The sequence below is a fragment of the Somniosus microcephalus genome, chromosome 3 (genome assembly GCF_052327205.1).
Source record: "Somniosus microcephalus isolate GS21.2 chromosome 3, FLI_Smic_1.0, whole genome shotgun sequence".
Taxonomy (NCBI): Eukaryota; Metazoa; Chordata; class Chondrichthyes; order Squaliformes; family Somniosidae; genus Somniosus; species Somniosus microcephalus.
In genome coordinates, this window is record NC_140989.1 from 263,307,096 (window position 1) to 263,321,760 (window position 14,665).

Sequence of the window (14,665 nt, forward strand, 5' to 3'; positions counted from 1 at the left end):
AGAGACAACCATTTACAATGTCAGCTGGCATGTGAGCCAGAAAAGGAAGTGGGTGGTCAGTAGTTTGGTGGGAATGAATTTAAAAGAACAGGAAAGAATGAAAGAAAAATAACTTGCATTTATATCGCACCTTTCACAACCTCAGCACATCCCAAGCGCTATATAACCAATGAAGTACTTTTGAAGCATTGTCACTGTTGGAATGCAGGAAAAGGAATTTCCCCACAGCAGATAATTTGTTTTAGTGATTTTGATTGATGGATAAATATTGGCCAGGACAGCGGGGAGAACTCTTGTGCTCTTCTTTGAATAGTGCCCCGTCTGTCCTCTCAAATGAAGCTTTCATATCCACTTGAGAGGACAGATGGAGCCTCAGTTTAACATTCACCCCCTTGACCTTACCATCTCATGTGTCTGCTCCACTCCCATCATTGTGATCACAGACAAGTAGCTGATGCAGCATTAGTTAAACACGTAAATATTCATGTTCCGTAGGTATGCCTTATTAATACAACATAGTGAATATGCTTGTTATATGTCAGCAGTGCTTACATTTTTGGTTATTTGCGTCTTCTCCACAACACCCCCACCTCCCAACCCAATGGGATGAACAGTGGGTTCTACGACAGGAAGGTGATCCACGCCACCACCCTGATGGTGAGGGTGAAAATTACTCCCAATATGATACAACAACTTGTATTTATATAGTACCTTTAATGTAGTAAAATGTCCCAAGGTGCTTCACAGGAGTATTATAAGACTAAAACTTAAGGAGAAATTAGGGCAGGTGACCAAAAGCTTGGTCAAAGAGGTAGGTTTTAAGGAGCGTCTTAAAGGAGGAAAGAGAGGTAGAGAGGCGGAGAGGTTTAGGCAGGGAATTCCAGAGCTTAGGGCCTAGGCAACAGGAGACACGGCCACCAATGGTTGAGCGATTATAATCAGGGATGCTCAAGAGGCCAGAATTAGAGGAGCGCAGCTATCTCGGGGGATTGTGGGGCTGGAGGAGATTACAGAGATAGGGAGTGGTGAGACCATGGAGGGATTTGAAAACAAGGATGAGAATTTTAAAATTGAGGCATTGCCAGATCGGGAGCCAATGTAGGTCAATGAGCACAGGGGTGATGGGTGAACGGGACTTGGTGTGAGTTAGGACATGGGCCGCCAAGTTTTGGACGACCTCAAGTTTACGCAGGATTGAATGTGGGAGGCCAGCCAGAGGTGCGCTGGAATAGTCAAGTCTAGAGGTAACAAAGGCATGGATGTCGGACAAGCAGTCTGACAATTTACCAGAGAAGTGGTGGTGAGGTAGAGCTGGGTGTCGTCAACGTACATGTGGAAACTGACACTGTGGAGGGGTCCAAGGATAGATCCTTGGGGGACACCAGAGGTAACGATGCGAGAGTGAGAAGAGAAGCTATTGCAGGTGATTCCCTGGCTATAACTAGATAGATAAGAATGGAATAAGTCCCACCCAGCTGGACAACGGTGGAGAGGCATTGGAGGAGGATGGAGTGGTCAACCATGTCGATAACAAAGATACACCAGAACTGAGATGTGGACCAAATAAGAAATGTGACATTTTTAGCAATTGGAAAAAAAATATATATTTGAAATTATCATTACAGAGCATTCCGAGGGTTTTCAGCAAATTTCCTGTCAAGGAGGCACGGAAAAATTGTAATTCAAACAAGAACCGTTATGTTGACATACTGCCATGTGAGTATCAGTGGAACCTGCTAACTAGTTTAAAATATGTATCTAAATGATATGTTCATAGATAATTAGATACAGTATGATTCCATAGAATAATTCAATATTGAAATAATAACAAGAAATTTGAGAAAGCTAAAGAAATATATCAGAGTAGGAGGAATGTATAGGCCTAGGCAGCAGTTTTTTTTTCTAGTTGACTGAAAGTTAGAACTGATCCATGTTTCATTGAAGCAATCACCTGACCTGTGTATTTAAAAAAAATCCTCGGTACAGTAGCTTCCATTTGTCATCTACTTGTGATGTAGTAAAAATGTATATTTCTTCAAACATTTAGCATGTTGCATAAAAGTGATAAACTCCGGGATCCTGTGCTTGCTGATATTACCACTGTTACTTTTTTAGAACGTGAAGTTACACTTTTCATGAAGAAAAATGAGATAGATTTACATAGAAATTTCAGCACGGAAACAGGACATTCAGCCCAACCAGTCTGTGTTGCTGTTCATCCATCGCATGAGCAATATCCTATCTGCCAATCCTGTTCCCAGATCCCTTTATTCCCCTTTACTGAAACCATTTCTCTAACCTATTCTTAAATGTTGACATGGGGGTTGATTTTCAGTGTGCCGTGAGGCAGGCTTTTAGGCGTGCGGGGGGCTAAAATCCCGAATTCGGGGGTCCCGACACCATCCCGCCCAAAACCTGCCTCCATGTAAGTTTCAAAGGAGGCGGGTACCCGCCCCGCACTGGGACCCGCCGACCCGAGGCGGGAAGGGATTAGTGCCAATTAACTGCCTGTTAACAGGTAATTAACAGGCAGTTTTTAGCCTAATCCCTATTTTGAAGGTTGTCATGTGGGATTCCCGACGGCTCCAAACCACGCCAAGTTAGAGGAGTCAGGCCGTCGGGTTGAAGGACTTGGAGGGGTCGAGATGTCGGTGTTCAGGTGAGTGATGGGTGCATGAGTGCAAAGGTAAGTGTGTTTGGTGTGTCTAAAGTGTGTAAAGAAGTTTAAATTACCTGTACTTACCTTTACAGCCTTCCTTCCTCTAGGTTTTGGGAGTCCATCATTCAGCCGGCTCAGAAAGCAGAATGGCTGCGATCTGTCAAAAGTGACAGCCTGCAGCTTTCAGTGCCGGCGAGATTTCTAACTGAGTCTGCGTAGAAGGACTCAGGTTAGAAGTAAGACTGTCAGTGTTTGACAGCTTCAAACAGCTGTGAAACACTGATATTTCATCTGTCAACACATCTTGACAGATGAAATTTCAGTCTGTGACATCACCTGTTGCCGAGTGGCCCTTAATTGGCCTGCTGAGCCCGCTGGGCGGGCTCAACAAGGTCAATCAAGTGAAAATTGCGTGGATTGGCCACATCTCGATGGAGGCGGGACTACAAGCCGAAAGTTAGAGTCCCGCCTCCTTCCCGACTTCTGAATGAAAATCCAGCCCATGGTCTCTGCTTCAATCACTAACTTCAGAAGTGCATTGCACATAACCCTCTGTGTAAAAAGACTTTCTCCTACTCTCTGTCACTATATTTACTGTTAACCTGTGATGCAGTAAGAGTGTTTCATGCTGCATAACTCATTCTAGGCCCCTCAATCACTGGAAACAGTCTATTTCTAATTGCTCTTTTCCATTCCATCATAACTTGAAAACACCTCTATCAAATTCTCCCTTAATCTCTCCCGTTATAATGTTGGAATAAACAAGTCGTTTTCCGAGTGGCAGGCAGTGACTAGTGGGGTACCGCAAGGATCGGTCCTAGGACCCCAGCTGTTCACAATATATATTAATGATCTGGACGAGGGAATTGGATGTAATATCTCCAAATTTGCAGACGACACAAAGCTGGGTGGGAGGGTATGCTGTGAGGAGGATGTCGTGAAACTCCAGTACGATTTGGACAGGTTGGGTGATTGGGCAGAAACATGGCAAATGCACTATAATGTGGATAAATGTGAGGTTATCCACTTTGGTGGCAAAAACAGAAAGGCAGATTATTATTTGAATGGCAATAGATTGGGAGAAGGGGAAGTGCAAAGAGACCTGGGTGTTATTGTGCACCAGTCGCTGAAGGTAAGCATGCAGGTGCAGCAGGCGGTTAAGAAGGCAAATGGTATGTTGGCCTTCGTAGCAAGAGGGTTCGAGTACAGGAACAAGGATGTCTTGCTACAGTTGTACAGGGCCTTGGTGAGACCGCACCTTGAGTATTGTGTGCAGTTTTGGTCGCCTTGCCATGGAAGGAGTGCAGCGAAGATTCACCAGGCTGATACCTGAGATGGCAGGAATGACGTATGAGGAGAGATTGTGTCGATTGGGCTTATACTCACTGGAGTTTAGAAGATTGAGAGGGGATCTCATCGAAACCTATAAAATTCTGTCAGGCCTGGACAGACTAGATGCAGGAAGGATGTTTCTGATGGCCGGGGAGTCCAGAACCAGGGGTCATAGTTTAAGGATAAGGGGTAAGCCATTTAGGACTGAAATGAGGAGGAATTTCTTCACCCAGAGAGTGGTGAACCTGTGGAATTCTCTGCCACAGAGGGCGGTGGAGGCCAGTTCATTAAATATATTCAAGAAAGAGTTGGATATATTTCTTAAGGCTAAAGGGATCAAGGGATATGGGGAGCAGGCAGGGACAGGGTACTGAATTTGGATGATCAGCCATGATCTCATTGAATGGCGGAGCAGGCTCGAAGGGCCGAATGGCCTACTCCTGCTCCTATCTTCTATGTTTCTATGTTAATGAAAACCCACCACAACTTTTAAAGTCAAAAAACTGTTAGCATATTCAGGACTTGGTCAGTGTAAAAAAATCCTCTATTTTGAGGTCTCCTTTGGTGATTGAAAGTGATTAATGGATTTAAGTTGGAACACTTTTGCCTTGTTAATTCAGTGAATTCTTCAAATTGGACGAACTATGATTGAATTTTCCCAACAGATGATTACAACCGTGTTCAGCTTTCCCCAGTGGCTGGAGAGCAAGGCTCAGAGTATATCAACGCGAGCTTCATTGATGTAAGTATAAATATTTAGAAGTGACAGATAACTAATATTTAACAAATTAATGTTGTAAACTTTGACGCCACAATAATGATGGCAATGGGGTCATCTTAATCCTTTTGCAGATTAAAATAAAATATAATGGGAGAAAAATGTGTTCCTTGGTTTCAAATAAATCTACAACAGCCCTTACCCTGGCATGACCCCCAATTCAACCCTTGACCCCGGTCCTGGACCCGTCCCTAGGACCCAGTTAGCTGAGGGCCACTGCAATGCTAGCAGCAGCCTGATCTTGCACTCCTCTTTGACAGCTGGCTGTTAAGCCTCAACGGCTCCATTATAATGAGGCCTGAGTTCTAATATCGGAGGTGCCTTGGGTCAATATGTTTCACACGCATTATGAATGAACCAAGTTCTGATGATTGTAATGGTGGTGACATACTCTGTAACTCTGACATTTTTAATTATATCCATTGCAGACGTGTTAAGAAGTATTTAATTATTAGTGCTGTGGTGCCATATTTATCATTAACCACTGTCGTTTTCAATAGGGCTTCAACGAATCCCGGAAGTACATTGCTGCCCAAGGTAAATTTAGTTCTCTGCAAACAATACTGTTCTAGTTGATGACACAGCTGAATCATATGTGTAGCCCAGGGAAGCGCTGTCATAGAAGATGTTTTATTAACATTAGATGTGTATGATAGAGGATCATGGGGTAGAATGCTCACGATGTATGCACAGGTGGTGGGACCGAGTGCCCAAGTTGAGCACAGTTGGGGTTGTGCTGACTTAATGTTCAGTGCAATGTTCCTGCCAGAAATATGCACGGTGTTGGGAATTCGCACATTGGGGTATTGTTTACTGCTGCAGCAATGTCAAGGGATGCCATAGCCACTTAACGATAAGGGAGCTAAAATTCAACTTCAGTGGGAGCGCAAAACGGGTGATAGTGAATTGCATGCTGGTTATACCCCCGCCTACTCATTATATCCCTGCCCGCTCGTTATATCCCCGCCCACTCATTATACCCCCGCCCGCTCGTTATACTCTCCGCCCACTCATTATACCCCCCGCCCGCTCGTTATATCCCCGCCCACTCGTTATACCCTCCACCTGCTGGTTATACCCCCGCCCGCTCATTATACCCCACTCCCTCTCGTTATACCCCCTGCCCTCTCGTTATACCCCCACCCACTCGTTATACCCTCCACCCGCTCGTTATACCCGCCGACCACTCATTATACCCCCGCCCGCTCGTTATACCCCCCGCCAGCTCATTATACCCCCGCCCTCTCGTTATACACCGCCCTCTCGTTATACCCCCTGCCCTCTCGTTATACCCCCGCCCACTTGTTATACCCTCCACCCGCTCGTTATACCTTCCGCCCACTCATTATACCCCCGCCCTCTCATTATACACCCCACCCGCTCGTTTTACCCCTGCCCTCTCGTTATACACCCGCCCAATCATTATAGCCCCTGCCCACTCATTTTAGCCCCTGCCTGCTCGTTATACCCCCCGCCCACTCATTATACCCCACGCCTGCTCGTTATACCCCTGCCCTCTCATTATACCCTCCGCCCTCTCGTTATACCCCCGCCCTCTCGTTATACCCCCACCCTCTCGTTATACCCCCACCCTCTCGTTATACCCTCCGCCCTATCGTTCTACCCCCCACCCTCTCGTTATAACCCCGCCCTCTCGTTATACCTCCGCCCTCTCATTATACCCCGCCCTCTCGTTATACCCCCGCCCTCTCCTTATACCCCTGCCCACTCGTTATACCCCGCCCACTCGTTATACCCCCACCCTCTCATTATACCCTCCGCCCTCTCGTTATACCCCCACCCTCTCATTATACCCCCGCCCACTCGTTATACCCCCCACCCGCTCGTTATACCCCCACCCTCTCCTTATACCCCCGCCCTCTCGTTATACCCCCACACACTCGTTATACCCCCACCCTCTCGTTATAACCCCGCCCTCTCGTTATACCCCTGCCCACTCATTATACCCCCCACCCACTCATTATACCCCCACCCTGTCCTTATACCCCCGCCCCCTCATTATACCACCACCCTCTCGTTATACCCCCACCCACTCGTTATACCCCCGCCCACTCATTATACCCCCGCCCACTCGTTATACCCCTGCCCACTCGTTATGCCCCCCACCCACTCGTTATACTCCCGCCATCTCGTTATACCCACGCCCACTCATTATACCCCCACCCTCTCGTTATACCCCCGCCCTCTCGTTATACCCCCACCCTCTCCTTATACCCCCACCCACTCGTTATACCCCTGCCCACTCGTTATACCCCTGCCCACTCGTTATACCCCCACCCTCTCGTTATACCACCGCGCTCTCGTTATACCCCCACCCTCTCCTTATACCCCCACCCTCTCCTTATACCCACGCCCCTCTCGTTATACCCCCACCCTCTCCTTATACCCCCGCACTCTCGTTATAGCCGGCACCCTCTCGTTATACCCCTGCCCACTCGTTATAGCCCCACCCTCTCGTTATACCCCCGCCCTCTCGTTATACCCCCGCCCTCTCGTTATACCCCCGCCCTCTCGTTATACCCCCGCCCTCTCCTTATACCCCGCCCCCTCGTTATACCCTCGCTCTCTCGTTATACCCCGCCCTCTCGTTATACCCCCGCCCTCTCGTTATACCCCCCGCCCTCTCGTTATACCCCCGCCCCCTCGTTATAGCCCCGCCCACTCGTTATACCCCCGCCCTCTCGACATACCCCCGCCCTCACGTTATACCCCCGCCCTCTCATTATACCCGCCGCCCTCGCGTTATACCCCCCGCCCCCTCATTATACCCCCGCCCCCTCGGTATACCCCTGCCCTCTCGTTATTCCCCCGCCCTCTCGTTATACCCCCGCCCCTCGTTGTACACCCGCCCACTCGTTATACCCCCGCCCTCTCGTTATACCCCCGCCCTCTCGTTATACCCCCGCACTCTCGTTATTCCCCGCCCTCTCGTTATACCCCCACCCTCTCGTTATACCCCCGCCCCCTCGTTATACCCCCGCCCTCTCGTTATAGCCCCGCCCGTTCGTTATATCCCCACCTGCTCGTTATACCCGTGCCCGCTCATTATACCCCCACCCACTCGTGATACCCCCACCCTCTCGTTATACCCCCCGCCCTCTCCTTATACCCCCGCCACTCGTTATACCCCCACCCTCTCGTTATACCCCCACCCACTCGTTATACCCCCACCCTCTCGTTATACCCGCGCCCACTCGTTATACCCCCGCCCTCTCCTTATACCCCCGCCCTCTCCTTATACCCCGCCCTCTCCTTATACCCCCGCCCACTCGTTATACCCCCACCCTCTTGTTATACCCCCACCCACTCGTTATACCCCTGCCCACTCGTTATACCCCCCACCCACTCGTTATACTCCCACCATCTCGTTATACCCACGCCCACTCATTATACCCCCACCCTCTCGTTATACCCCCGCCCTCTCGTTATACCCCCACCCTCTCCTTATACCCCCACCCACTCGTTATACCCTCCGCCCTATCGTTCTACCCCCCACCCTCTCGTTATACCCCTGCCCACTCGTTATACCCCTGCCCACTCGTTATACCCCTGCCCACTCGTTATACCACCACCCTCTCCTTATACCCCCACCCTCTCCTTATACCCACGCCCCTCTCGTTATACCCCCACCCTCTCCTTATACCCCCGCACTCTCGTTATAGCCGCCACCCTCTCGTTATACCCCTGCCCACTCGTTATACCCCCACCCACTCGTTATACCCCTGCCCACTCGTTATAGCCCCACCCTCTCGTTATACCACCGCCCTCTCATTATACCCCCGCTCTCTCATTATACCCCCACCCTCTCGTTATACCCCTGCCTGCTCGTTATACCCCCACCCTCTCGTTATACCCCTGCCCACTCGTTATACCCCCACCCACTCGTTATACCCCTGCCCAATTGTTATACCCCCGCCCTCTCGTTATACCCCCGCCCTCTCATTATACCCCCACCCTCTCGTCATAACCCACACCCACTCGTTATAAACCCACCCACTCGTTATACCCCTGCCCACTTGTTATACCCCCACCCTCTCGTTATACCCCCGCCCTCTCGTTACAACCCCCGGCCTCTCGTTATACCCCCGCCCTCTCGTTATACCCCACGCCCTCTCGTGATACTCCCGCCCTCTCGTTATACCCCCGCCCACTCGTTATACCCCCGCCCACTCGTTATACCCCCGCCCTCTCGTTATACCCCCGCCCTCTCGTTATACCCCCGCCCTCTCGTTATATCCCCGCCCTCTCGTTATACAGCCCGCCCTCTCATTATACCCCTGCCCACTCGTTATACACATGCCCTCTCGTTATACCTCCGCCCTCTCGTTATACCCCCAGCCTCCTGTTATACCCGCGCCCTCTCGTTACACCCCTGCCCCCTCGTTATACCCCTGCACTCTCATTATACCCCCGATCTCTCGTTATACCCCCACCCTCTCCTTAAACCCCCCGCCCTCTCGTTATAGCCGCCACCCTCTCGTTATACCCCTGCCCACTCATTATAACCCCGTTCTCTCGTTATACCCCCACCCTCTCGTTATACCCCTGCCTGCTTGTTATACCCCCACCCTCTCGTTATACCCCTGCCCACTCGTTATACCCCCACCCACTCGTTATACCCCCGCCCACTCGTTATACCCCTGCCCACTCGTTATACCCCCGCCCGCTCGTTATACCCCCGCCCTCTTGTTATACCCCCGCCCTCTTGTTATACCCCCGCCCTCTCCTTATACCCCCGCCCTCTCCTTATACCCCCGCCCTCTCCTTATACCCCCGCCCTCTCGTTATACCCCCGCCCACTTGTTATACCCCCGCCCCCTCGTTATACCCCCACCCTCTTGTTATACCCCCGCCCTCCCCTTATACCCTCACCCACTCGTTATACCCCCGCCCTCTCGTTATACCCCCGCCCTCTCGTTATACCCCCGCCCTCTCGTTATACCCCCGCCCTCTCCTTATACCCCGCCCCCTCGTTATACCCTCGCTCTCTCGTTATACCCCCGCCCTCTCGTTATACCCCCGCCCACTCGTTATACCCCTGCCCACTCGTTATACCCCCGCCCGCTCGTTATACCCCCACCCTCTCATTACACCCCCGCCCTCTTGTTATACCCCCGCCCTCTCCTTATACCCCCGCCCTCTCCTTATACCCCCGCCCTCTCGTTATACCCCCGCCCACTTGTTATACCCCCGCCCCCTCGTTATACCCCCACCCTCTTGTTATACCCCCGCCCTCCCCTTATACCCTCACCCACTCGTTATACCCCCGCCCTCTCCTTATACCCCGCCCCCTCGTTATACCCTCGCTCTCTCGTTATACCCCCGCCCTCTCGTTATACCCCCGCCCTCTCGTTATACCCCCCGCCCTCTCGTTATACCCCCGCCCCCTTGTTATAGCCCCGCCCACTTGTTATACCCCCGCCCCCTCGTTATACCCCCGCCCTCTCGATATACCCCCGCCCTCTCGATATAACCCCGCCCTCTCGTTATACCCCCGCCCTCTCGTTATACCCCCGCCCTCTCGTTATACCCCCACCCACTCGTTATACCCCCGCCCTCACGTTATACCCCCGCCCTCTCGTTATACCCGCCGCCCTCTCGTTATACCCCCGCCCCCTCGGTATACCCCCGCCCTCTCGTTATTCCCCCGCCCTCTCGTTATACCCCCGCCCTCTCATTATACCCCCGCCCCTCGTTGTACACCCGCCCACTCGTTATACCCCCGCCCTCTCGTTATACCCCCGCCCTCTCGTTATACCCCCGCACTCTCGTTATACCCCGCCCTCTCGTTATTCCCCGCCCTCTCGTTATACCCCACCCTCTCGTTATACCCCCGCCCCCTCGTTATACCCCCGCCCTCTCGTTATAGCCCCGCCCGTTCGTTATATCCCCACCTGCTCGTTATACCCGTGCCCGCTCATTATACCCCCACCCACTTGTGATACCCCCACCCTCTCGTTATACCCCCGCCCTCTCGTTATACCCCCGCCCTCTCCTTATACCCCCGCCACTCGTTCTACCCCACCCTCTCGTTATACCCCCACCCACTCGTTATACCCCCGCCCTCTCCTTATACCCCCGCCCTCTCCTTATACCCCCGCCCACTCGTTATACCCCCACCCTCTCGTTATACCCCCACCCACTCGTTATACCACCGCACTCTCATTATACCCCCACCCACTCGTTATACACCTGCCCTCTCGTTATACCCCCACCCACTCGTTATGCCCCCACCGACTCGTTATACCCCCACCCTCTCGTTATACACCCGCCCTCTCATTATACCCCCACCCTCTCGTTATACCCCCGCACTCTCATTATACCCCCACCCACTCGTTATACACCTGCCCTCTCGTTATACCCCCGCCCTCTCATTATACCCCGCCTTCTCGTTATACCCCCGCCATCTCGTTATACCCCCGCCCTCTCGTTATACCCCTGCCCTCTCGTTATACCCCGCCCTCTCGTTATACCCCGCCCTCTCGTTATACCCCCGCCCTCTCGTTATACCCCCGCCCTCTCGTTATACCACCGCCATCTCGTTATACCCCTGCCTTTTCGTTATACCCCCGCCCTCTCTTTATACCCCCGCCCTCTCGTTATACCCCCGCCCTCTCGTTATACCCCTGCCTGCTCGTTATACCCCCGCCCACTCATTATACCCCCGCCCTCTCGTTATACCCCCGCCGTCTCATTATACCCCCGCCCCCTCATTATATCCCCGCCCCCTCGTTATACCCCGCCCTCTCGTTATTCCTCCCACCCACTCGTTATACCCCCGCCTCCTCGTTATACCCCCGCCCCCTCGTTATACCTCCGCTTTCTCGTTATACCCCCGCCCTCTCGTTATATCACCACCCTCTCGTTATACCCCCACACTCTCTTTATACTCCCCGCCCTCTCGTTATACCCCCGCCCTCTCCTTAAACCCCTGCCTGCTCGTTATAGCCCCGCCCTCTCGTTATACCCCCACCCTCTCGTTATACCCCCGCCCTCTCATTATACCCCCGCCCACTCGTTATACCCCCGCCCTCTCGTTATACCCCCGCCCCCTCATTATACCCCCGCCCCTTCGTTATACCCCCGCCCTCTCGTTATACCCTCGTCCTCTCGTTATACCCCCGCTCACTCGTTATACCCCCGCCCTCTCGTTATACCCCCGCCCTCTCGTTATACCCCCGCCCTCTCGTTATACACCCGCCCTCTCGTTATACCCCCACCCTCTCGTTATATCCCCGCCTGCTCGTTATACCCCCGCCCTCTCCTTATACCCCCGCCCTCTCCTTATACCCCGCCCTCTCGTTATACCCCCGCCCTCTCGTTATACCCCCGCCCTCTCGTTATACCCCCGCCCTCTCGTTATACCCCCGCCCCCTCTTTATGCCCCCGCCCACTCGTTATACACCCCGCCCACTCGTTATACCCCCGCTCCCTCGTTATACCCCCCACCCACTCGTTATACCCCCGCCCCCTCGTTATAGCCCCGCCCCATCGTTATACCCCCGCTCTCTCATTATACCCCTGCCCCCTCGTTATACCCCCCGCCCACTTGTTATACCCCGCCCCCTTGTTATACCCCCGCCCCCTCATTATACCCCCGCCCCCTCGTTATACCCCTGCCCCCTCGTTATACCCCCGCCCTCTCGATATACCCCCACCTTCTCGTTATACCCTTGCCCCCTCGTTATACCCCCACCCCCTCATTATACCCCCACCCCCTCGTTATACCCCCGCCCCCTCGTTATACCCCCGCCCCCTCGTTATATCCCCGCCCTCTCGTTATACCCCCGCCCTCTCGTTATAACCCCGCCCACTCGTTATACCCCCGCCCTCTCGTTATACCCCCGCCCTCTCGTTATACCCCCACCCCCTCGTTATAGCCCCGCCCACTCGTTATAGCCCCGCCCGCTCGTTATACCCCTGCCCACTTGTTATACCCTTGCCCGCTCGTTATACCCCCGCCCGCTCGGTATACAGCCTGTGCCCTCGTTATAGAGCCTGCTCCTCATTATAGAGCCGACCTTTATTATACCCCCGCCCACTTGTTATACCCCCGCCCTCTCGTTATACCCCCGCCCTCTCGTTATACCCCTGCCTGCTCGTTATACCCCCGCGTGCTCGTTTTACCCCCGCCCTCTCGTTATACCCTCACCCTCTCGTTATACCCCCGCCTGCTCGTTATACCCCCGCCCTCTCTTTATACCCCCGCCCTCTCTTTATACCCCCGCTCTCTCATTATACCCCCACCCTCTCATTATACCCCCGCCCTCTCGTTATACCCCCGCCCTCTTGTTATACCCCCGCCCGCTCGTTATACCCCCACCCTCTCGTTATACCCCCGCCCACTCGTTATACCCCCGCCCACTCGTTATACCCCCGCCCGCTCGTTATACCCCCGCCCGCTCGTTATACCACCCACCCGATTTTCCTATCCATTGAAGTCAATGTATAAAAGGTGTCCGATCTACTACTGCTCATATCGCACCCTTGACTTTTACCCCCAAATGGCCGAAGGTGGAGTACAAAATCATTGGATTGTAACCATGGTTGGATTGCAAAGTATTCAGATGGGGCAAAGTATCCAGATGGGGCAAAGTAACTGATTTGGACAAAGTATCTGTCTGAGAAAAAAAGCAGTGGAGGCAACAAAAATGCAAAGAGAATTTCTGACAAGGGACCAAGTCATGCAGGACCACCAGGCAACCACCCCACCACTGGACATGGTGGAATCAATGGCAGGGCCATGGTCATGACACAGCAGAAGGAGGTACAGAGACACTTCCCTCCATCATAAGGTCAGAAGTGGGGATGTTCGTTGATGATTGTTCAGTTCCATTCGCAACTCCTCAGATAATGAAGCAGTCCATGTCCGAATGCAACAAGACCTGGATGCCATTCAGGCTTGGGCTGATAAGTGGCAGGTAACATTCGCACCACACAATTGCCAGACAATGACTATCTCCAATAAGCAAGAGTCTAACCACCGCCCCTTGACATTCAAAGGCATTACCATCGCCGTATCCCCCAACTTAACTGGACCAACCTCATAAATACTGTGGCTACAAGAGCAGGTCAGAGGCTGAGTATTCTGCGGTGAGTGTCTCACCTCCTGACTCCCCAAAGCCTTTCCACTATCTACAAGGCACAAGTCAGGAGTGTGATGGAATACTCTCCACTTGACTGGATAAGTGCAGCTCCAACAATACTCAAGAAGCTCGACACCATCTAAGATAAAGCAGCCTGCTTCATTGGCACCCCATCCAACACCTTAAACATTCACTCCCTCCACCACCGGCGTACTGTGGCTACAGTGTGTACCATCTGCAAGATGCACTGCAGCAACTCGCCAAGGATTCTTCAGCAGCACCTCTACCACCTAGAAGGACATGGGCAGCAGGCACATAGGAACACCATCACCTGCAAGTTCCACTCCAAGTTACACACCATCCTGACTTGGAAATATATCGCCGTTCCTTCATTGTCACTGGTTCAAAATCCTGGAACTCCCTCCCTAAAAGCTGTGTGGGAGTACCTTCACCACACGGACTGCAGCGGTTCAAGAAGGCGGCTCACCACCACCTTCTCAAGGGCAGTTAGGGATGGGCAATAAATGCTGGTCTTGCCAGCATCGCCCACATCCCATGAACGAATAATAAAAAAATACTTCAATCCCAAGAGTTTACAGCTGACAGCTGGTAGCCTGCCAGCCTGCCACCACAGAGGAAGTATGTATGAGAAGTAGTTGAATAGGTTCTAGAAGACAATGCCATACACTGAGACTAAGGGGAAGCACCAGGGTAAATAATACAAAAAAAGTACATATGCAGGGAAACAGGGAAATAAATTGCTTGCACTTTAACAAAACGTTGAATGGT

General features: G+C 52.4%; 1 protein-coding gene across 5 annotated transcripts in view; it reads left to right on the forward strand.

Moving 5' to 3' along the window:
• ptprc (protein tyrosine phosphatase receptor type C) overlaps positions 1-14,665 on the forward strand; it is a 251,311-nt gene that overhangs the window by 196,466 nt on the left and 40,180 nt on the right. For all 5 annotated transcript variants that reach the window (XM_085982416.1, XM_085982413.1, XM_085982415.1 and 2 more), the window contains 3 exons: positions 1,626-1,716; positions 4,657-4,733; positions 5,270-5,306. In XM_085982416.1, coding sequence (XP_085838542.1) covers positions 1,626-1,716; positions 4,657-4,733; positions 5,270-5,306 — 205 coding nt within the window. The remainder of the gene's footprint in view (positions 1-1,625; positions 1,717-4,656; positions 4,734-5,269; positions 5,307-14,665) is intronic.